Raw genomic sequence first — 25,521 nt, forward strand, 5'->3', positions numbered from 1 at the left:
AAGATTCAATATTTGACAAAGATATTTAAAATATTTAAAATATCTTCATATAGATATTTAAAATCTATAGTCATGTTTTCCTTTTATAAATTATTATTATATTATTATTATTATTATTATATATGAAGTCTTAAATCTTTAAGTTGTAATGTATACTTTTAATAGACATACTCTATGGTATTTATTACTTATATATAATATACTAGACATTTTCATACTCAGCTTTTGCACTACACATTTCCCCAAATTTCCTTCTAAAACTAGGATTTCTTAATTTCTGTTCCTGAACACCTAATCATTCGTTGCAATTCAATGCGTGAGAGTGGAAAAAAAAGGATTTAAGAAACCAAATGTTTCCTTCCCCAAATTCCAAAGTATGAAAGATAAGAAGTCATCCATGTAGAAACAGGAAGAAAATATATATAAAAACCCAGGCTCTCTCAATTGCCTTTCCTTTGTTCCCTAGTAAAATTGAGTCTCATCCCTCATTCCTTTAAATCAATCCCAGTGTTAGAAAAGCATTCTGTGGGAATACATCACAGGGCTAGAAAGTGCTATTCCACCAAATTACAGTTGGCATATGCATACATTTGTAGCTTGTAAAACTTTCTAGGTAATGTATTTCCATATCTCTCAGGAGCAAATACCAATGTCAGGGTCAGGATATTTACCATAATGTGTAATTTAAATCTCTCAGGATGCGATATAGATCCATTTTCTCTTTTCTGCTCTCAATAAAGACAGATCACTATCTTATCTGTGTAATATTTGTTTAAACACTTAACATTTGTTTTGTCACCTCTACCGTTTTCTTCTCAATTCACAGTCCCTCAATCCTTTAGACTCTCTTCAGATACGCTCTTTTCCAAAATGTTAATCTCTTTATTCAGAGTCTCCTTTAAACATCAATTTGCCACAACCCTCTAATCTAGGCTCTAAAAAATGTGAAACAGAGACATTTCAACTTTTCTACTCTTTCGTCATAATCTGGTTTTCAAATCAACATATGTATGTGTTTCTGTAAAACAGCACTAAGTTAACAGAAGATTATGTTTCAATCAATAAGAAGATATAAGTATCAAGTATTTGTGAAATATTAGACATGATAAGAACTCCAAAGATAATAAGAGAAATCATATCGAAGGAGAATACACCCTAACTAAATTGTCTTTTTTAGCTTACACACTGACATGTTTTAGCTATGATATTTGCTTTCCCTATATTATCGGAGAGACTGGCTGTTACATTTTAGTTAAACTCAAACATATTGTACTAGTTCAAACTATATACTTTTCTAAAACTGGAAAAGTTAATCTTTGGTTAGAGCCCAGGACAGTGGTAACCCCTTGGGTGGTAGTAATTGAAAGGGGACAGAATGCTGGACTTTTTGAGATACTAATGATGTTTTGGCTACTGGACACAGTACCCAGTTAATGTGGTCACTGATTACACACGTGTGATCCTTTTGTGAAAACTTCCTGAGCTATACATTTGTCATCTTTGTGCTTTTCTATGTGCATATTATATATTAATCAAAAGTTTTAAAATAAAAAATAAAAAAGCATTGTTACCCACAAGCCTTCTTTTAATCATGAATCAAATTAATTATAAATGTAAATAATAGTTATGAGAAAATTATGGAAATCTGAATAATAACCAATCAACGATAGCAAGAAAATTTCTTTAGGAGGAATGTTATTCTTTTGTTTATGTTTATCTTTAATAAACATGTTGAAATATTAATGGATTAAACAGTAGGGTTTCTGGATTTGCTTTAAAAATCTGAAAGAAGAGGAAGTGTATTAGCTTTTGGATGAAACAAATTTAGCCAAGAACTGATAATTGTTTAAGCTGGAGAACATGGAGAGTTTAGTAAACTATTCTCGTTTTTGAATAAGCTTGAAATTATCCATCATTTTAAAAATGTTTAAAAATATAACTTGGTAGAATGTATGGGCTCTACATAATATTGTTCTCTATTACCATTGCTCTTATCAAAAAGATTGAGGTAAGTCAAGAATCAATATATATTCACCAAAATAGATCTAGATTTCATGACCTCCAATGTAATCATCTGTGGAATAATTCTATGGCAAGTAAACCTTAAAGCCATACTACTAGTGACTAGCAAGGGGATTGGTGCCCGCATCAGATTAATTAATGGTGAAAGAAAAAGGTACAATAATTGTATACTAATTTTACAGGTTAGTTTCCAGGTTTTCTATAATTTTTTAAGAATAAAATGATAGCAACTGTCAAACTATAACATTAACTCTTATATCTATGGACCTATTACTCCTACCACTATTTTGATTAAACCTACATATGAAGTATTTTCTTTTAAATACACCATCAGGTGTATATCATCAAGACAACTTATTACATATACTTTATCTGCTGTTGCCATTTTTGACTCAGAACTTTCTACCAATATGTTGCCCTTTGAGACAAAGCCCAATGATGTTTAGCTAGGTATGAGAGAAGCTTTCTATCCTGGCTATTTATTTATCCAGAGTGATTCAAAATTTAACCCAGGAAATATACTTTTGATATTGATTTTATTCATGTATTACTTCTAGGCTTAGGTCTTTTTTAGTTTTCAAAACACTTCGGAAAATTTTGACAGAAACATTTACAAATATTCTCTTTATGGAATAATGTAGTCATTATCCAATTTTCAGCTAAATCATAGTTATTGGCATAAATATGAACCTTGGCACACTTGATGACAAACTAATGTCAATTTCCTAGTTTGTGTAAAATATACAATTAAATATCCAATGCAAGTAACATTAGAATCTAGTGTAGGATTCCAGCTAACATCAATATTAAAAGAGAAAAAAAGCCCTACTGATTACAATTTAACAAGTAGCAAAAATAATGTCTTCCTCATAATACAGAAATCTATTTCCTGTACAGTGTCATGGTTAATTTTCTATATTATGCAATATGAACTGGTCCTCAAAAAATACAACCGGTAGCTTAAAAAATAAAGGGACAACCAAAATTGTATCACTTATCTGTTTCTCAAAAACACCATATTATCATGTTAACAGCTTCCGATAATGAAGTAACTTTTAGTTAAATAAATTTCCTCTTATGTTAAGCCTAATCCCTGCCTGTTCTTTCTCTGGTAATTGATAGATATAATTAAAAATTAAACTAAATTAAAAACATAATGCTTCTCTATGGGATGCATAAATGCACAACTGTATCCATACAACAGAATCATGAAAATAGAATGCAGAAAATATATTTATAATCACTTGTTGAACTCAATGACTTAAAAGCTATCTTTGATAATTTGGGCAACACATTAAAATACAGGTTAAAAAATTTTATTGAAATAAAGTTTACGTATAATCTTTTCAATCCCTACAGTTAAAAGAAATGTATCTCCAGGAGAAAGAATATGGTTAAGTGCCTAGACATGATATGTAAATATAATGCATATTGTATCAATTAAAGAATCAGAAATAGAACCCTGATTTTTATCTGTAAATTTTCTAGCTTACAATTTGTTTTTATCCATGTCCTTTTGTATTTAATTACATTTTGGGGTTCAATCTTTCAAATTTTCTGTACTGTTCGTACCTAAACTGATGTAGGTAATTAGAAATCACTAATGCAGTAATCAGGGAAACTTTTTAGACCTCGATAAAAAACTTTCAACATTTTTATTATAATTTAGGAAACATTAAATTGACTCACATTATGCTGAGTTTCATCTTGATTCAGTAGTATTATTTAATCTTGAACAATGAACCTTATAGTCCAAAACAGTGTCCAAGCTATATTGTCTAAATGATACTATCTAATTCCTATTAAAAGGATTTCAGAAGACGCAGACTCACTCAAAAAAAGTCTGGCACATTGAGTATTGAACAATGTTTAATAATATTTATAAGCAATTGAATTTGTATATTCCAGACTTGTTTACAATATCTTTATAACTTAACTTAGTGCATTTAAACTTTGACCCAAAAATCTTCAGTATGATGAGGCAGGAAAAATTCCCAAGTAGATATTCCTTTTCATTGAATGTTTCTATTTCTATTTTAATTGATAATCTTCCTGTTAGGCTCACATGATGGACAAATGCTTACATGGATTTATTTCCAATGTACAAAATAAGAAAGAGGATGAAAATGATCTGTAATATAAAATGAGGTATATAAATAATATTAATATGCTAAATGTCAATAAAATGCAAAGTGTGTACAAAATAAACTGCTTTAAGTAGATGAAGAATCACTAAGCAGTGTAAAACATTGAATAAAGATATAAATTACTTTAATCAATTGGCTTATCTATATGACCTTAAATGTTTTATTTAACCATGTATCCATGAACTCAAAAATGTAATTAATAACATGCAAATAAATAACTCCTACCTGGGAACTAAATAAGAAAAATAAGTGACTATAACAGAGAAAAACTATATATGTATGTATATATTAGCTTTATAAAAATGTGAAGGATGAGAGCTAAAGTATGAAAGCTGCTAGTAAATAAAACACGTAAAAGATTTTTTTACAGACCTGGTAAGAAAGGGGAGCAATTAACATTCTAAGAGAGTTAAGAAATTAAAAACACATTTAATTCCTCCTTAGAATATGAAGTAAGTCCTTTTAATAAATCAAAAGAAGTTTAAAATCTTAAAGTATTGAAAAACACCATCAGATTTCACAAAACACCTTGGTTAGGTGTATTTCAATATTTTGAATGAGTTCAAAATCTGTCTTCCCTCATAAAAACTTGTACGTACTATAGAGATAGAAATACAACTAGTTTGAAACATGTTTTTTTAATTGGAAGACAAGAAGAGAATTGCCTGGAAAACTGTGTGTAGGCGTGTGTGTATATTAAAGTATGACGACAGCATTAAAGAAAATTTGGATACTTTAAAAACACTCATTTGTCCATTTATTCATTTTCCATCACATAATTATTTTGCATTTATAATATACATAGCTGGATAATGCGTCTAACTATGCCAAGAGAGTATTGGATACTAACTAGTTTCAACGCACCCAAAGGCACAAATTTTTTAAATTACGTGTGAAGTCACAGAGAAGCACTGCTGTCTGAATAAGTAAAACACAAACTGCCTACAGAAATTGCCAGATGTATAGAGGTAAAATGAACTCTTCTGTTTCATATCTGCACCTCAGAAAGATTTTTATAGCTTTCACTTTAAATCATATTAGTTGAGGAAGACCACTAGTCAATAAACTAAAGGAGAAGAAACAAAATAATCTAGTAATATCTCACTTATCTAGAGTACACAAAGGTCCCAGTCACTACATAAGTTAACTGGAGTAATAATATAAATTGTGAATAGATTACCGTTTTTCAAAGAAGTGAAATATTGTAAAATTCAGTGAACATTTAATTCTAACAGTAGATATATAGAGAATATGAGCTAGGTTCAGGTTTTTTCTGATCCTGAGTTGTCATTTGTTTCCTGCTCACAGAGTTGATGCGAGTAAACTATTTTGATTATGAGGGATTGATGCATAATTACAGAATAAAAGAATTCAATGGAAAAATAGAAATACTGGGGTGATTCAAAGACCAGAGATTTATCACAAAGAAATACACTAAAAAAGTGAGAAAATGAGTTAGACTCACAAATCTAGAGGTATTCTTATAAAGACAAGTGGGAGAACAAAAATCTCAGAAATAGGATATTATATAAAAAAAAAAGTGGCACAACTTGCAGAAAAAGTGAACATAAAAAAACATATCTATTAAAAAAGGAAAAAATAATGAAAAAGATGTCCATTCATTTAGTAACATATGGACCTAAGAGACAAAAATGTTTAAAAGGCCACATATAAAAATACTTTTTGTGGAATTTAATATTTGATAAAGTGATGCTATTCTTATGACATTAAAGGAATATACAAATCCCAGAGAAAACAATACACAGGGATACGTAAATATGAGGGTAATCTGTACCAGTAAGAAAAGTCAGTTTCTTTTGAATTCTATACATGCTCTACACTATCTTGACTTCAACAAATTATGAAAACTCAGAGGGCAGACTAAGATAACAAAGGAATTGGAAGAGGTGTGACTCAACAAAACATACTCTACAATTTCAAACAACTAAAAACTTGAAGTGCTAGGTAGAAAAAACATAGGTGCCAAAAAGAATTTTCCTAAAATGAGGGTTACTGAAAAGAAGTCTAAATGCAATGTTTCAAAGTTCTGACATCTTTTTCTACATTACGGGATGTGTGAGTTGGGTTGAAATTTTAAAAGGGCTCAAAAGTATGCAAAAACAAAGGTAGGTCAGGAGACAGCTAGAGTGACTGATTTTTTTGACACACCTGGACTACTCTAAACGTATGATAGGAAAACAGAATCAATTGTAACACTTTTCAATAGATGGTTTCCTATAATCTTATGATTGTAGGAAACTTCATGGATTTAGGATTTAAAAATCATGATGTCAATGTAGGTTTTTTCAATTTATTCAATATAATTTATTATTGTATGACCTTTAAAGAAATGAAAGATTTTACAAATACATTTTAGATGGAATTTCATCAGCTATTTATCTTATGATTGTTTTCATTTCTTAGGGAATGATTATGTTTTTGACAAGAAATTAACAGGTTTCCAAATAACAAACCCTTATACCTTTAGTACTGTATTGTATAGGCTGATTTAAACTGAGAGATATACTTGTTTCCAGACAAAAAAATCTGAAGAGATAATGTTCAAAATCATAAGCAAGAATGATTACAAAAATAATATTAAACATATTGTTTTAAATACTGGACTTTTCTAAATTACATTAATGACGTAACTTTTACCAGTTATGTACTTGAACTTAAATTATTTTTATGTTCCTGATTTTCTCAGACTATCTAGATGGTTTTATGTATCACTTACTGTGTCAAATGAAAAACTCAGTAATTGTAAATAACGTCTACAATTTTAAAGAAATTCTTGAATTCTGTATAAAAAAATAACTGTTTTTAAACTCCAGAGAATGTTTTTATTTCATTTTAATAACTGCTGAAAACAATTATTGATTTTAATTAAAACCTAAAGTGATATTTTAATATTTTTTATTACTTTAATAAAAAATTAAAGGTAAAGCTAAGCTAAAATTTATTAACACTTAAAAAATAAATCTAAACACTATATTTTGACTATATGACCATATTCTCCGTTTCAATTTTTCTCAATCTTTCAAGTGTATCCCTTTGCTCCTTATCAGAGTATTAGCAATACACAACACTATAACAAAAATAAGAGGAGGCATGCTCGTAAAGACTCATGACTAATGAGGCAAGGTTTAATAGATATGTTCAAAATTTCTCCTGATTGAAAAAATAAGTTCCATTTCATTAAATGCATTATGTATACTCTTCACGGATCTTTTCTTATACATTAAAAAAGAAGGAAACATAATTGTATATAGGTATTTTTTTAGCAACACAAAGTACATTTTTTTTTTTTTAATTAATGGGATCTTCCTGGAGCAGGGATCGAACCCAAGTGCCCTGCATTGGCAGGCGGATTCTTAAGCGCTGCTCCACCTAGGAAGCCCCAAAGTACATTTTTTAATGTGCATCCATGCACTTCTGTGTAAAAGTTGTTTTCTTACACTTTTTAATTTTAACTTTAGCAATCAGAGGTGTAGAAATGGAAAGTTCTTGGGTGTAGACAATGATCTCATTTGTATTACTAAGCGTATCACCATTTCCCTGTCATCATTTTATACATGACAGTGAAGCCTCATTAGGCTTTTTTTTAGGGCTTTACAAAAATAACTAAATATACAGCTACTTTTCTGAACATCAAAATGTGCATTATGTTCATTAAAAAACTAAATGCATGTTTAGTAAAACTGCTTCCTCAATAATTATTTAAACATCCTGATTTTTTAAAAAGGTAATTAGTACTAATTTTTAGCTTCTTTAATTACATAAGGGATGTGCTTTTCAATTTAGAAGATGGGACTATTTCCATTCCCGATAATAAATGATACAACTACCACCACGTGAATTTGGGGGGCAAAACAGTCAGAAATGGATGGTTTTCGTTTAGTTTGTACAGTTAGATTAACCATAAAATTGACCATGCCTATTTAATCAGAGCCGGGGAGTAATTTGAAGATACTGTGTGAGTCAAGATGACATTAAACACTAGAAGTTAAAAAAAAAAAAAAATTCAGACATGATTAAAGTTATATGAAGGACTGAGGAGGGTATAAATAAAAACAACAAAATAGCTATTTTTCTGCTTCTTTTTCATCCCAGTCATACTTTATCCCAAACCCTAAATTTTGAGCAGCGTGAGCTGAGCTGGCTAAAACAGAAAACATAAATTGTTATTCAAAGTTAATTAATTATAACACACATCAGGATAATACACAAATCTAATTTTCTTGGTAAAATAATAGATGCATTCTTTGATTTCTAGCAGCACATATATCTGATAACATATTTCATAATCCCTGAAATCAGGGATCTAAATGAAATACTAGATTCTTAAAAAGTAGAGAAATTTGCCTTAAAATATATGTAGCATTAATATTTTTATCAACAAAATTTGTTACCATGATTCCTAAAATTAAAAAGAAAAACTAGTCAATAGAGAAAAGACATTTGTAGATGTTTAAAATTTCAGTTCTATAATGTAAGTGAAACTTCATTAAGGTTGGTACTTCTAAGAGCTAAAGAAGGTGAATTGAGTTTTCACTATATCTGATGTAGACTTACCAGTTAATATATGCTAACAGGAAATATGTGTATTTATTTAGAAATACAAATTTGAATTACTCTGAATCATATGCCTTTTGAATTCTTGCCTTGAAATTACTGATAATGTATTTCTATAATGTATATTCTTACTTTAAGTGAAACAGTAGTGAAAATATGTTGCTTAAAATTTGGAAAAGCTTGGTCTTTGATAATAAGTAAAATTTTAAGTCCAGAATTTATTTTGAGGGGCAAAGACTGAATCATAGTCCTTATTTACTAAAATTTGATTTTAGGCTGCTTTAATAAATGTGTACTAAAGAAACTCAAAGCATGATAATAAGAAAATTTTAAATCCAGAATTTAGTTTGAGGGGCAAAGACTAAATCATAGTCCTTACTTATTAAAATTTGATTTAGGCTACTTTAATAAATGTGTACTAAAGAATCTCAAAGCATTCATGTTTTTCAGAGTGGTTGTATAAAATTATGCACTTAGAGACCATGGTCCCAATATCTAAAGAGCTGAGTATAGTTATCAAATGTCTCATTGTTAGAAGAACCAATTATTTTAAATAAATGAACAATATTGCTATATTGATCTGCTTTCATCACGTAGTTCCTCTGATTCTGATAAACAACTTGTATCCATGCCAACATATTACTAAATCGCCATGATCAAACTGATGGCTGCAATGATTTCTGAATTTAGCCTAATGTGTTTAATGTCATTATGGGAAAAGGATGATTAAGTGATAATGTTGGTAATCGATAAGAAAACGAGATCTCTTGGTGACTTAACTGTGAAGAGATGTTTTTCCACCATAATGAAGCCCTTCAAAACACACGGAAATCAAGTAAGCAGGTGAGCAGTATTCAAAGGAAATATGAATATCATTTGAAAAATGTTTTCAACAACATCAAAAATTATGTTTGATTGTTGCCAATAACCATGTCCTAACTCCGGAATTTGTCTTCCTGCTAAGCATAGTCATTTTTCTATTGTAAAGTGCTGCCTGCATCCAAGAGTCACTTTTCTCCTTGTTTCTTAAAACAACCTAAACTCTATTTCTACTAAGAAGAATGGCATGTTGAACTTTATTTCCTGAAAGGGAATACTTTGATACAGCCTTTTATGGAATACTTACTCAAATATGGTGGTTTGTAAGGCGCTCGTGTATTAGACAGCAGTCCATCCAGCTCCTTCCTCTCCAGGGTGCTGTGAAGGGCCTTCTCTTTGCCAAAGGTGGAGAAGGACCTCTCCGCCCCAGGCTGGGCTTCTGGAGTTTCAAACACCTCGGTGTCTGGAACAGAGTCCATGCCAGGAACGTGCAGATTGCTACGGTAATCAGCAGCCTGGCGTCCATCCGAAGGGACGAAAGAAGGCATCCAGCACCGATCTGAGTGGCCCAGTGCTTTACACTCCTCTGTGCAGTTGGAGAAGAGATCCATACCTGTGAGAAGAGAAAAGAGAGGCTACGGATGGAGGCTCCACCAACATGGCCAGCTGCTTAGAAGTGAAAAATTACAGGCAGTGTGAAGACTAATGGGTGAAGGTATCTGAACAAATGTTTCTTGTTCTAACCTGACAGGAGCCAAAAATTGCTTTATATTATTTTGTAAAGGGTAAGACTCTTGGCAAAGAGGCCTCTGAGATAGATGTTTCTAAACTGCTCAGGATATTGGCGGGGAAATGTTGGCTCTACATTATTTAAAATAGTGGGAATGAATATTTTTTAAAATCTCTGGTGAAGTTCATAATGGAGAAAAAAACCCAAGTGGAAAGCCTTTGTTATGCATAATCCCTAATGGTGATAAGTCATCGGACATTTTTTTCCTTAGAGACAAAAACGGACGAAATATAGGAAGTACTAGTGATGATATTTAGATGATAAAATCTGGACATGAAATAAAAAGTGAAATTCAACAGCAACATGGCATACATATCGATACACTAGTAAATAATAAGAATAAAACAAGATTTCATGAGTGACCAAGAGCATGAAAGAGCATGCTTTCTTAGGTTCCTAGAAAATGACATCCTAAAAGTTATTTTTCAGTGACACCCTCATAGTCTGTATTACTGCAAACCGCTTATCATTTACCACCTTAGACAAGCCCAGAACAAACGACTGTAATTAGTGAAACCAAGGTAACCAAGCGCAATGTGAGTCAGCTGCAGATGCTATTGACAAATACTTTATGCTTGTTTTATGCTGGAAAACACTTGTCCTAGACAACACAGAACTGTTTGCTTATTAATCCTAGATAGAAGACCAGGATTTTAAATGACATCTTCAGGTTTCATTGTCTCCCATAGATTGACAAGAATATTAAATATGATATTTATGACTCAAGAAAGCTCACTCATTTTCTTAAGCAAAACATAACAATTTTGGGGCACTATAGAATACTATTTGTTATTCATTTTGATAGCTAGCAGTTCATGAAAAAATAAGTACATAAACAAAATCACATTTTAATGTTTCTAAACAGAGTAACACATTATTAAATATGTTTAAAAATAGGATCAATTTGAAATAACCAAAATGCGATTAGCCTGTAGGTCAGAAACTCTCAAATGCATGAAATGCCTGGTGTGGAAAAACTAGGGATTATTTTTTTAGCCAACAGAGTGATATTTATGTCATGAACACACTTGATTGTTTCTTCTCTAAATATTATGAGTGATTTGAGCTTTTGAGCAAGTTTCAGTTTGCAAATTCCTAACAGTATTCTACTAATACCAATTTACTTCTTTGTGTATATATTTTAACATCTGTTTATATAATATAAAGAAATCAAATTTCACAATTATTAACCCTCCAGAATATCCTCAAGTATTTTGGAGTTAACAGTTAATTATGTAAATTGTTTAAAGAAATAACACCATGCTTCTTATCATATATTAATCTCAGTTTATAATGACTTTTTAATTTTAAGTTAAACGATGTATAAGGCTAAGTCTGACTTCGATTATAACATTCCATTGATAATTGTCATGCATAAGCCTGGAAGTAAATCAGTGAACTGCTGAGAAACGTAAATATGAGCTGAAGCTGGGATAAGGAATCAGACGAAGAACAGCATGTAAAACACGATAAGGAATCAGACAAAGAACAGCATGTAAAACACGTCAGTTTTTCTCTAGACATCAGGGAGCTTCACTTATCCTATTCCTCTAAGGAGATAGGTATTTAAAAAAAAATAGGAGAAAGGGAAGGAGAATATCCCTGATGCACAGTAACATACCAGGTAGGTAGAAGCTATAGAACCAGAGGGATGTGTATTTTGAGGCACTTACTCTACATGCTCCCTATTTATAGTGTGATAGGAATAAAAAGGCTTTTTGACAGATGGAACTATCTTTAAGAGTAAATTATGAGCAATTATTTATTTTAAAATAAATTCATGTCACATTAAAATTGAAGTTGATGAAAAAATTCAAATATTAAGATAGAATTGTTTTATTGGATCCTAATAAAGATGGGTACTAATGTAAAATTTGGAATCAATACAATTTTTCATCACATAACTGATAATACCCTTTCAAATATACCTCATGAGACCATTAACAATCTTTCACAGCTGTTTGGGCACTGTACTAAGTATTCTTATAATTTTGAATATGGTAATCACATAGAAAAAAATTTCAATAATCTAGTTTTTCAATATTATCACTAAGATGTTTGACTCTGTTAGAAGGTACTTTTGCAGAACTTGTTTTTATGGGTAGTTTATATTCAATTGTGTCCATTTTCGTCTCTTGAAGTATATGGTTTTTCATCTCTTTGACTTCTTAGAGGCTAGTTAAAATTCCCTTAGATGATGAAAAAAAGTTCTCATGACTTGAGAATCTGTACAACAAAATATATCATGTGCATAACAAGAAAAGTGAGGGATATGATAAAGTTTTCTGTTGGAAGAACCTGGTAACTCGCCTGAAAGAGGAAAAACACTCGTACATAATGTTCTTAATAAATTTATGAGCTACTCCTTTTAAAGTGGGGTCCCCATAGTGATAACACAGCCTTATATAACCACAAGGAAAGGGAAGACGGGCACACATTCTGCACGAATATGTTTCACCAGTTTTACTGATAAAACAAGTGTCCTAATTTCTCATGAGGAAAATAGACACAGAAACAAAATTTTAATCATATAAATAGTACATCAATCAATTTCAAATAAATTTTAGAAACATTCGTTGAAAATGTTTTTTTTTTTTCATTTGCCTTAGATACATAGTTTGAGAACCAAATAAATTTTCCCCATTACTGGTCCTCACCTTAGGGAGCCATTGAAAGACTAAAATTATTTTATCTTTTTTTCATATATATCACTAGTCCCACTAAATATATTATTTTAATGACCAGATAAGCAGAGGCATATTTAAGTTTTGTGGTGGTAAATGACTGCATGAAGGACAGGGATGTCAGGTATTTCAGTATATGGGACATTTAAGAATGCATACCTTTCACGGTATTTTCAGAATTTTTTAACAGCTCAAGTTCAAGGCCCAAGAGAAAATAAATTTAACTTCATTTTTTTTCTCATTCAAATGCCCTTATTTTAGAACTTGTGGAATTTGTATAGCAGACAAATACAGGCCAAGCCTGAGTTTTGAAGTTTTGGTAATTCCTAAGAAACATTTCAACATATATATTTTATTGGCAATTTCTTATCCTAGTTATTTATCTTTTTCCACTTCTCAGAAATGGTCTATTCTACAAGGCATGACAGCTGAAGTGATAGACTGCCTGTTATGCAAAGATATATTTAGACAAATTTTAAAATACATCTTTTTTAACTGGCACGTAACTTGATCCTTATAGTCAGAGGCAGTGATATTACCACTGAGAACAAATTGTGATTTCAAAAGTGTAACTGTATTCAATTTGTACTGCTTTCTGAGGAATGTAATACTATAAAATTACATGTACATTTCTTTTTCATGTACCAAGCCTTCAGAAAAAAATGGATTTTTTTTCCAAATGTGATAAATTAATTTAAAAAAAATCAACACAATTTTTGGAGAAAAATTTCAAGTCTTCCTTTAATTATGTAACACTGAAGAAATTAGAGATATTAACTGTAACCACAAAAACTGCTATAATTTTTAGGAAAATTTGGCTTAGGAGCAGAGACTTGACAACCTAATTCATCCATGAAAAAACTCAAAACATGGACATCAAAATTTACTCCCTATCATCTTTCAAACTGTCTATATTTTTCTCCAATTTCTCTTAATATTTGTCATACATTTTTTCCAATTGTAAATGTCTCCACAGTATCAAGTTGTAGCTCACATTTTCACCAGAAACCTTAACAGAAAGTTTTTGCTTATTCAGGAAATGGTATAAATTCACTTTATTTATAAAGCCGGAAGCTAATTGCCAGTATCTAAATTCTTATTGGAGTTGGGAAAGGGAAATTTGTATTTTATGATAAACCAAGAATTCTCTTATTGATATCGTAGTAGTAGTTCAATGGCTTAATGCATTTCATGTTATATTTTTATCCACTAGTATGAAAATACCAATAACTTTATTTTTTAAATTTATAGCCAAGTTTTGACCATGTGTCATGTACAAATCTCATAATAAACACATTTAGAAGCTAAGTTTCTTTACAACTAAAAGAAAAACTTACAAGAAGAGAAATTTGAAAATTTTCAGGTAAACTATAACACGTTAACATTAACTGAATCATTATGTATTATGGTTCTCTTCTTCAATACACATTTTAAGAAGGCACAATTATTAAAAATATATTCATCATCAATCCTAGTATGCACAATGTATTTAATAAATGGAAAAAATTTCTTACAATTAAATAGATCTCCTTAGATCTGCTTCCAATAATATTAAAATGTTTAAGCATATACAACAAAAAATGTTGTACCAGTATTTAAATTAGACAAAAAGTCTATCTTTTAATCTAATGGAATTATAAAATTGAAAATATATTGGTTTTAAGTTCACTCTGATTTTTTGTTTTGTTTTGTTTCTGCTATTTAAGCTGTGATTAATCAGTTTCTCCCCTTGTGATGGTTTATGTAAGCATTTACCACATCTCCTTGGACTTCTGCCATATCTAACCAATACATCAATAGTGCACTGAAAAAAACGGAAAGCACCTTGACAAGGCTATAGAAAGAAAGTGCCACAGAGCAGCGGTCAAGCCGAAGAATTTCACACATGGAGCCAGGTGCAGTGGAAAACTGAAAAAGCTTATGTGATTCTCTGTGCAGCTGCCTCCGTGTTTAAAGCCCTTCTATGAACAAGATTGGTGACTGCAAATGGCTTAGAAAGGAAAAAAGCAAGGGGGGGGGGGAGGGAGAAAGAACAAAAAAGAAAACTGTTCATAGAAGAATAAATAGAAGGCATATCCAAATAAATAAATACAAACTAATGTTAGCATAGAAAAAGAAAGTAGGAATAAATAAAAACATATGAAGTTTAAGCAGGTGAAGCACGAAGCTAAACAGTGTATATAATGTAATATGAAATGAGGTACAAAACTAAAGAATTCAGAATCTATATCTTTTCAGTGTTGTTTTTCCTTGATAGTTTAACTTTCCCCCTTTAAAACCTAGCTGAGTGGGAGTTGTTTATTAGCACAAAAGTTTTCCATAGTCTAAACCAGCAAATAGATGTGCTATGAAGAATAGTCTCTAAATATTGCCACATTGGAAGATCATCAATACCTGGTCTTACAAGGAAATAAAGCAGATGTATTTATTTACCTGAAATAGGCCTAACTTTTAGGAAATACTCTAGCTACTTGGTGTAAAGTTTGTAGTACATAACAAAGAATGGACAGGAAAGAGTCATTAAGTAAATGCGTCTTAATTCGCTGCATTTAGGATTTTATACTTTACAAGGTAAACACTTCAAAATCATTTTCGCAATAACATTAGACATCTGTCAATTCAAAAGCACACAAAGGTATGATTACTTCTTAATACAGGTGTTATTACAATTTGAAAATAGCTATCATTGTGCTCGGTATGTGGTGGCAGGTCTATAACTGCTAATGAAATAGACTGTTAATTCTGTAATACTTTCACATGTTTAAGCACTTAAAGATAGAAAAAAGAATTTGTCATTTTGATAAGAAAAACTGCCCTGCTTTTAAATATGTTTTCCGAACACAATTGAGCATTTAAAATTTCCTTTTAATGCTCTGACATCTCAAATAATTTGAAAAGAAACGTTACCAAAATGGCAACATTGAGTGTCTGTGAAATAAAAGACCTACTGGGAAGGCACATTGATAAGAATATATTCCCATCCATCTTCCAAATTTAGCACTTTTTGCAGATGTTTATTCGTTTCTCTTTCTTCGGTTAGGTTATTATGCCTCATTACGTCTGAGGGACTAAACTAATTGAAATGTTCATTGAGATTGGAGTGCTACAGGAAAAAAAAAAAGGAAAGGAACAACAAAGTAGAGGGGAATGGGAAAGGAATAAAATGCACCCAAGGAAACATGCAGTAGTGGATACTCTTTTTTTTTTTTTTAATATTAAACATTCCGTTTCAAAAGTTTTAAAAGGCTGACTATTAAATTGGAAACTCTGAAAAAAGAATAGGAATGAGGAATTCTAAACGTACACCTTTTAAAAGATGACAATAAATCATATGTCATATATAGGCCAAAAATGAAAGGGACTTTGTACTCAAATATAAACTTCTGGCAAGATCTGGTTTGTTGTCAGGTTCCCAGACACTAAATAGATGCTCTGTTCACTTAGCGTGAAGGCCCGCAAGGGGCAGGGACCTCCGGGGATTCTTGGCAGTTCTCAAGTCTCATTAGGTCTGCATATTAATGACTTGCAGCAATATAAAGAGACCCTTGAGCAGCCTTTCTTCCCCCTCCTCCTGCCTGTGTTTCCCAAGGCTAAGGCAACCTCAGACACAGCACGCATTAGCCAAGTGAGAGGCTTGCAGCCACCACTGCTGCCAGGCGACCGTGGGGCAGATACTGCCCTTTGACACACTGCTTCAGCACCTTTCAGAGGTCCATGGAGTGTGTTAAGCAATGGGTGCTCTCCAGGATCAATGTTACCTTGAAAATGAGAACCCTATCAGCACACGCTTAATCACTAACCCAAATAAAGCTCAAAGCTCTAGTGAATGAAGTTGGACCTCGAGACAGTCCAATGATGGGCGTTTTTAGAAGTTACAAAAGTCAGCGTACCTTTGCATGTCTTTAGGTGTCAGACAAATACAAAACTCAATTGGAAAAGAAAAGTAAAAAAAATAAAAATCAACAAGCACCCTTCATAGTTGAAATGCAAATGAAGCGTAAAGAAAACCCAAACCTTATAAAATTGTTTTCATTATTTTAAGGTACATATTTTATTTCTTTTAAGTGTTTTCTTTAATTATTAGTAGAGTTATCAGGATTCTATAAAATTTAAAAGGTAAGTTTATATAAAGTAAAGTAAAATAAAGTAAAACAAGTAAAAACTATGTATCACATTTCAACCCCTATCAGTGACTACCATTAAGCCCACAAACAAATATACCCAGAGTTCAACCTTTGAACATGGACCCTGTTGAAAATATGAGGAAACCTAGGATGCTTCAGAAAATACACATTATCAAATGTTTACTAATGTCCTGAAGCCTAAGAATCCAGGATTGGAAATCTTGCTTTCAACCTATTCATGACTTCTCATCACCATTCCTTCTCTCATTCAACATTCGGTGGCATGTAAAATGTATTGCTCTGAGAATGGAGAAATTTGAATTCTGGTCCCCAGTCATCCACTTATCCTCTTGTGACCTTATGCAGGTCAACCAATTTCATTCATCTTCAGGTACCTCATCCATAAGCAAGTCTAATAATGCCATAATTGACTGAAGGCTGAGGACAGGACTGGGTGAGAAATCTATGGCTTTTTGTATGCAATGTAATTCCAGGAAAGAACATGACATAAAAGAGAAATGTTTCATAGTCTAACATATTCCACAATGAATCTCTAACTTTCATTCTCTAAAGGAACATTAAATATTACAATCCCCTTTGAGTATACAATTGTCAACAGAGGATGGCACCATTTTTCTGTAGATTTACTAACGCTAAAAATTACCTAGAACATCATTCTCTCAGGGTTGATTTTTTAAAACCACTGTAAAAGTCAGCATTGCCCTTTGATCACACTTACCAGCCGACTGGCCGCGGTTGGTGGCATCGTGGTCACTATCTCCCTGCTCACTGTCCCCATGGCCACTGTCCTTAGAGCTTACTATGTCGGCTTCCTGGAATGCAGAACTATAAGCACAAAAATGTGAATGTTAGAATATAAAAGGTGAAGAAACACAGAAAACATTCTTCTGCCACCACATGGTCACTGATGGTGCTGCAGATACCTAGCGCTCTCGGGTAGCTTTATTTCTGCTTAAAGCCGGTTTTTATAACCTTAAGCCTAACTCTCTAAAATCGAACATTAGCAGTTAGTTGGAGCCCTTAAGGCATGTGAAGTTTAGTCATTATTCTATGATTGGAGCTAAGTATATGTTTATATCATTTTCATAGAGGAGACATATATGTATAAACCTGGAACAGTTAGGAAGATTATCAGAAGCAGTGTAGGAGTATAAACTGACAAAATATTCAAAGATACTTAGCGGTTGTATATAAATGAAATACACCAATATTTCTTTAATTTATTGCTTAGTAAACCTAATGTAATCAGTATTTATGCCCTGCCCTACTTGGAAATACTTTATTATTTTCTATTTTGATATGGAATAGTATACCTAATCCCTACTTTTAGTAGGTAGTAATTTGTCCATACACCAAGCTAGGAAAAAAAGAGGAGTCCATACCTGTTAACTCGGCGAGGTCTGTCAACTAGATAGCTGAGCTCTGCTCGCTGGTGTTTAGTCTAGAAAAAAAATAAATAAATCAAGAGCATTTGCGTGCTAAGGGTTTAACTAACAGTCTGCTTTTGAAGTTAGGAGCTAATGCTCGCTTAAGTAATTGTGTACATTTTTATGGCTTCTAAGTTGTTCTAAAACCTCAGACTAGTGATTGCTGGGTAAAGGCAAGAAGATATGCAGAGACACTTCAATCTAGATTTTCAGTAAAGGTTAAAAAAATGCAAAAATAAAAGGCCAACTTTAAGTGAGTGTGTGTGTGTGTGTGTGTGTGTGTGTGTTTTAAGGAGAGAATGCAAATGACCTCATGGCTAGGGCTCATAAACTACTGTCTCCTATCAAGTCAACCTAGTTATATATGTTGCAGTCTTTCTTTCAGCGGCCTAAAAAAGTGTTTAGGTGCATACTGGTTGACACAAGAAAAACAGCACGCTCAATAAGCAAAAAGTTTGGATATTTTATGGTATTATTTTGTTGTTTATTTTCAAAAGGTGCTTAAGATACAAATGAGCTGTACAAATATTCATGAAAGTCAGTTAATAATATCTAAGACTCAAAATAAAATAACCTGCCAAGAAAGGATTTCATAATCCTCCTTTCCCTCCTGACCCCAATTTTTCCCCCTCCAAACACCCTCTGCTTTCTCCTTTCCGCCTCCACCACCCACACACTTTTTCCGGTCCAAACTTTCTTTTACAGAAATCCTCTCGGTTCTCCCCCTCCCTCCCTCCTTTCAACTTCGCCACTTCTCCATCTTATAAAAGGAAATCGGAATTGACAAGCCAAATTCTTTGATGAAGAAAGCCAACAGCAGTGATTTATCAAAAACGGTGGCAAGAAGGTGATTATTAGCTAAGAGATATACTTAAGACAACAATTGTTTAAGCCTTTAGTTAGTTTACGCTTACAGGGGTTTGTGCCAAAGCAACTTCATTCAAATTCACAGTGTGGGCGTTCGGCTTCAAGAGCGTCTGTAAATGCTGTCCAGAGCAGAACTGAAAGCTTTTTTGCAACCCGAGTTCAGGGGACAAGGATCTGATAACTCATTCACTAAAACATGCATTCGAGTTTAGACAACTGTGCAAAGTTAAACAATCTATAGCTTACTTTTACACGCGACTGAAAGCATCGATAAACAAAGCAAAACAATTAACTTTATTAACGCCTGGGACAAATGCAAAGAGAAAAAAGACCTTTGCCAGTGCCAGAAAGTCCCTCCACCGTATTTCCCTCTCCCCCCGCACACTTTCCTCTTTACCCTCAGATTTCTAAGAAGGGAAAGGACTGAGAGGGGGATTAGGATTTTAAATGAAAGATGACAGAGGGAAGAAGGAAGGTCCAAGGTTGCAAAGCACCAGAGGAGAGGAATGAAAATAAACGTGGAGGGGTGGAGCGCAGAAAATTAAGGACGACACGAAGTTTAAGTTACACAAGAAGGGGTGGGAGAGGTGACTCCCCATTCCTGATCCCACAAAGATACAAATAAGCTAATATCCTAAAAATAAATACACAGTGCACCAGAGATACAAGGGCCGGGCTAGAGGAGGCTTTCAGATGGAGGAGATGAGAGATGATGGTCCTTTCGCTTCAGCCTTACCTCGTTGGACAAAATGCTTCCGTTGGAGATGATGTCGGGCTGCTGGTCTGTGTAGCCAGTGACGATGGCCCCGCAGGGGTTGTGCTCAGTGTCCGTACTCCGCGAAGGGCTGCAGGGTTTAAGGAACATCAGGTCGGTCTTGGCAGACTCGGGGGTCAGGCAGACCTGGTAGCAGTAATTCTGGTTGTGGTGATGGGAGCCAAAGCCCCCGGACTCCTCCACCGGCACTTGGGCCGGGTTACTGGGTACGTTGGAGCTTTGCACCAGCATGATGTCCGACTTGCTGAGTTTCTTCTTGCGCGCCCGGGCTTGGCGGCCGCAGCAGGTCGAGCCCCCACCGCCACAGCAGCAGCAGCAGAGGCAGCAGTCGCTGGCCAGACACGTGTAGATGTTGAGCTTCTTCTCTTTTTGGCAGCGCACAGCAAGAACGATCATGGCCAGCAGGAAGATGAAGGACACCGAGCCCAGGGCGATGATGAGGATGAGGGTGAGGTCCAGCGACGTCTCCCCGCCGCCGGAGCGGCTGGGGCGCTGGTGCTCCCCTGACCCCCCGCCGCCGCCCCCGCCCCCGCCCTGGGGCTCGACAGCGCCATCCACCAGCTGCACCACCAGGGTGGCGGTGGAGGACAGGGGAGGTTGCCCGTGGTCGCGCACCTCGATCACCAGCTCGTAAGGCCGCTGGGGGTCGCGCTTGGCCGGCACCCGGCGCGCTGTGCGGAGCTCCCCGGTGCGCCAGTCCATGCGGAAGAGGTTCATTTCGTTACCCCGCACAATGCTGTAGGTGAGCCGGGCGTTCTCGCCGTCGTCCGCGTCCACCGCGGCCACGCGGGTCAGCAGGTAACCGGGCTCCGCCGAGCGGGGCAGCACCTCGCGCGCCGGAGTCCCGTTGCGCCCTGGAAGGGGCGCCACGATGGCAGGGGCGTTGTCGTTCTGATCCACGATGAGGATGTTGACGGTGGCGTTGCCAGCCAGCGCCTGGGGGCTGCCGGCGTCCCGGGCTTCCACCTGGAAGCTGAAGTCCTTGAGCTGCTCGTAGTCGAAGGAGCGCAGGGCGTACAAGTAGCCGTTCTCGGAGTTGATGGACACATAAGTGAAGACGCTCATGCCCTGGATCTGGCACTCGAGGATAGAGTAGGCTAGCTGGGCGTTGGCGCCCTCATCACGGTCTGTGGCGCTCACCGCGTAGATGTAGGCGCCGGGCACGTTGTTTTCGGTCACATACACGTCGTAGACAGGCTGGCTGAACCGCGGTGCGTTGTCGTTCACATCTGACACTTGCACCTGGATCGACTTACTGGTGGAGAGCGCAGGCTCGCCCAGGTCCCGAGCCACCACGGTCAGGGTGTAGGAGTCCCCCGCCTCTCGGTCCAGAGGGGCCTCAGTCACGATGGTATAGTAGTTTTTGAAGGAAGACTTGAGGCGGAACGGCACATCCCCCAGCAGCTCGCACTGCACCTGCCCATTCTCCTCTGAGTCGCGGTCGGTCACGCTGAACAAGGCCACCACTGTGCCGGGCGCCGCGCCCTCGCTCACCGCCTCCTTCACGGTGCTGAAGCTGATCTCCGGCGCGTTGTCGTTAGCATCTAGCACTCTTACTATCACCTTGCAGTGCGCGGGCACGGCGTTGGGGCCCAGGTCCTTGGCTTGTACGTACACTTGGTACACCGGGCTCTCTTCGTAGTCCAGCTCGCCGCTCACCTCCAGTCGGCCAGTGCGAGGAGAGAGTCCGAAGAGCTCCCGCGCCCGGGGCGAAATGTGGCTGCTGAAGGAGTACACGACCTCGCCATTCTGGCCCTCGTCTGGATCTGTGGCGTTAAGCTGGATCACGAGCGTGCCCGGCGGCGAGTTCTCTGGTAGGGACACAGTGTAGACGGGTTGGTCGAAGGCGGGCACATTGTCGTTGGAGTCCAGCACTCGGATGGTGAGTAGGGCCGTGCCGGTGCGCTGCTGCTGGGGGAGCAGGCCCCCTCCTCCGCCGCCTCCTCCTCCTTCTCCTCCTCCCCCTCCTCCCCCGTCCACCGCGGTCAGCACGTAGCGGTGCACCGCTTGCTGCTCTCGGTCCAGCGGCTTCTCCAGCACCAGCTCGGCGAATCGGTTGCCATCCCCCTGGGTCTGCACGTCCAGGGAGAAGTAGCTGTTGGGGGTGATCTCATAGTCGCGCAAGGAGTTGGTGCCCACGTCTGGGTCGAATGCGCTCTCCAAGGGAAAGCGGGTGCCCGGCGTGGCGCTCTCAGAGATCTCCACGGTCAGGTCCGGCTCCGGGAAGGAGGGCGGGTTGTCATTGATGTCCAGCACCTCGATCTCCACCCGGAACAGCTCCAGGGGGTTTTCCAGGAAGACCTCCAGGTGCAGGACGCAGGAGGGGCTCTGCTTGCAGATTTGCTCGCGGTCAATCTTCTCATTCACGTACAACACCCCGGTCTCCAGGTTGAGGTCCAAGTAAGGGGTCCGAGAGTTGGGCGCTGTTTGAAACCCGCGAGCCGAAAGTTTTGTAATGTCCAAGCCCAGATCTTCAGCGATATTCCCCACGAAAGTGCCATGTTCCTGCTCCTCCTGCACCGTGTAGTGAAGCTGGGAAAAGACTCCTTCTACCATCCAGAGCAAGGCAAAGAATAATAGCACAATCATCTCCAAAGGGAAAGGAAGCAGCTTCCCGCAGCCAGTCAGCCAGCCACCCAATCACCTCCCCCACCACCACGAAAAAAGAAAAACAAAAACAAAAAAAACCTCAAATAAAAAATACAAATAAAAGTGCGCTATGTTGGGGGGGGGGGGGGAGTTTCCTGTGGCTTTCTGTCCTTAAAGATCTTATTATTCCTTTTGCTTCATTTTAGGGTTTTCCCAAATTTAGCCTCATTTTTCAATCTTAGCGCAGGAATGGTAACAAGCGTCCCTTTTCCTCATCTGTAATCTTCCCACTGAGCAATTAATAAAATAATACTACAATAGTCAGCGTCCTTTATTCCGACAGTCTTGGCGCAACGCGGCGCTGGCAAATCCCAAGGAGGAAATTTCGATATTTCAAGACTGTCCTCGGTTTGTCTTCTTGCTGATGGGAGGAGAAGGAGGAGGAGGAGAAGGAGGAGAAGGAGGAGGAGGAAGATGAAGAGGAAGAGGAGAAGGAAGAGGAGATGCTGTTGGCACCGATGAACATGCCTCTTAATGTCAATGGCTGGCAAACGCAGAAGGGCTTAAAAGCAGCGAGAGAATTTTGTGCCGGTAAAGCACAAAACGGTTCTGCAGCACAAAACTTTCATTCTCTTCATTTCTCCGGATGGATGTTCTTCTTGGCATTTTTTCCTCTTTCGCTCTATTTGTATTTTTTGGCTTTCATAGTCTTTCTATCTGTCCTTTTCTCCACCGTCCTTTGCGTCTCTGTGTGATAAGCAGTTTCTTTTTTGCTGTTTCCTTCCCAAGCCTCTTCTTCCCTCTAACCTGTCTTTCTTCTTTCCAGTCCTTCTCTCCTCGGGCCTCAGCCCCAGAGCCTGAGATCTCGGCTGGCAGTTTCTGAGCTCTGAGCGCTCCGCTTCTCTGTTTTTGCGCAGCGCCCTCATTCTGCCAACCAATCGCTGAGGAGCACCACCCACCGAGCCGCCGCTAATTGGCCAACCTGGCCGTCAAGCACGCGCGTCACGCAGTAACCGGGCCCGGCGCGATGGAGCCCGCGCCCGGGCTGCCTGGGTGAGTGTGAGTGTGAGAGCGAGAACAGCCCGGCAGGTCCCGAGGCGCTAGCTGGGGACTCTGCCACGGAAAGCTCCCAGTCCCCTGCCGCAGGTAATGGAGAGGGAATAGAGAGGTTCCCCTGTTTGCATCAGCAAATGCGAAAACATAATAGCAGCAGCGGTATCCTCTCCCAGGAGCGGGGTTTCCAATGACGCTAACATTCTTTTTCCTTTAAGGTATTTTCCTTGCTACTGATTGTGGAAATAAGTCACCGAGAACTGGAAAAAGTTGCAGAGGGACCACTAATTGGCAGGGGTTACCTAATTAAGGGTCTCTGGCGGAGATTGACAGGACTTTTAAAAAACAGTTATGATAAGGCCTGCGTCAAACTAAGTGTGAGGGTCTGAAGGGGCCGTGTGGGAAGGGGTGAAGCAGTTGCAATGTGGAGCGGAAGTGGATCCTGAAAAGCCGCGGGGTTCAAGCCCAGGGATGAGGGCTGGCGGCTACTATAGACGTGCGGCCGCGTTAGACTTACCCCTTCCCTCCCTAAACGTACATCCACAATATTCTTACCAAATAGATTAATTCGCTGGCGGACCTGGTTTGGGCTGTGAGGGCTTTGATCAATGACTGAGGAGTTGCATGTGAGCTCTGCTTTGGAGCCTGCTAGCCTAACGGCGGACTCGCTGGCCTCGGGCACGTTCGCTGCAAGGCGCCTCGGGTATCCCTGCGCCTTCCCCGGCCAAGTGCGACGCAGCGGCGGCGCGCAAGGGCTTTTTTCTGCTTTTTCTGACAATTGGAGAGCTCCCTTCTCCTCCCTGTGCTAGACCGGGGCACCGATTCTTGCCCAGCCTGGGGCAAGACCGCTGGGAGAGGGCAGGCGCGCGGCCACTAACGTGAGCGCGGGCGGGGGTGGGGGTGGGTGCTTGGGACGGGGCTGTGCACACGCGGGGCCCGAGTGTGTGCCGCTGCGGGTATCTGCGAACGCACTTGCACATTCACACTGCTCGCATCCATCCTTCCTGGTCCGGCGCACAGCTCTTGTGTAAGCCCCAGCGGAGCACCCACCCCTGCCCGCCCCCCCCCCCCCCCACCAAACACACACCTCCTCCCGGGTCCCAAAGGATGCGCTTGACAAGCTCTGAGTGCTTACTCCGGAAGGCGCAGGGGGAGAGCGGCGCGTAAATCACCCAGTTCTTGTGAAGTTAAAATATAGCGCGAACTCTTCAATGCGAGAGAGTGGATTGAATGTTAATTCTCCAAGAAAAGCTTTAAAAAAAAAACATAATTGTGTATTAATTAATGGGCTGTAAGGGTTTGTTTATTCAACCGAAGCAGCCCTTGTTGACTTTCCTTCTTATGCCACAAGCTAGGAAGGTCTCCTGGGGCTTACTGGTAATGAATGACCCGAGAGTAACACCGCCAACCTGCTGGAAAAGGAGAGTCGTTTCCCCGACCCCGAGGTACGTTGCCATTCCCTCCCGGCAGGGAATTAAGGAGGGCGCGTGGCCATGGGCGTGATTGTAGACTGAGGCAGGCCCCTGCGAGTCCTGCGAGTGCGTGTCTGCTGCCCTAGCCCCCCGCCCTCCTTGGCTCTTTCCCGGAGATGGGTCCTGCCTTTGAGCGGTTAGAAGGAAAGGATGCCA

The 25,521-nt window shown here is 37.8% G+C and overlaps 1 protein-coding gene across 2 annotated transcripts in view; it reads right to left on the bottom strand.

Annotated features, from left to right (window-relative positions):
- The window catches only part of PCDH10 (protocadherin 10), a 38,039-nt gene extending 15,129 nt beyond the window's left edge, over positions 1–22,910 (bottom strand). Inside the window, exons 1-5 of one of the 2 annotated variants that reach the window (XM_057706485.1) lie at positions 20,213–22,910; positions 18,565–18,623; positions 17,901–18,007; positions 9,871–10,176; positions 4,046–4,153 (exon numbers count right to left, since the gene is read on the bottom strand). In XM_057706485.1, the coding sequence (XP_057562468.1) occupies positions 4,113–4,153; positions 9,871–10,176; positions 17,901–18,007; positions 18,565–18,623; positions 20,213–22,840 (3,141 nt within the window). In that variant the 5' untranslated portion in view covers positions 22,841–22,910 and the 3' untranslated portion in view covers positions 4,046–4,112. Of the gene's footprint in view, positions 1–4,045; positions 4,154–9,870; positions 10,177–17,900; positions 18,008–18,564; positions 18,624–20,212 lie in introns of those variants that run through there. The other variant, XM_057706486.1, reaches the window with a different exon arrangement.
- Between the last annotated feature and the right edge of the window lie 2,611 nt (positions 22,911–25,521).

The sequence above is a fragment of the Hippopotamus amphibius genome, chromosome 13 (genome assembly GCF_030028045.1).
Source record: "Hippopotamus amphibius kiboko isolate mHipAmp2 chromosome 13, mHipAmp2.hap2, whole genome shotgun sequence".
Taxonomy (NCBI): Eukaryota; Metazoa; Chordata; class Mammalia; order Artiodactyla; family Hippopotamidae; genus Hippopotamus; species Hippopotamus amphibius.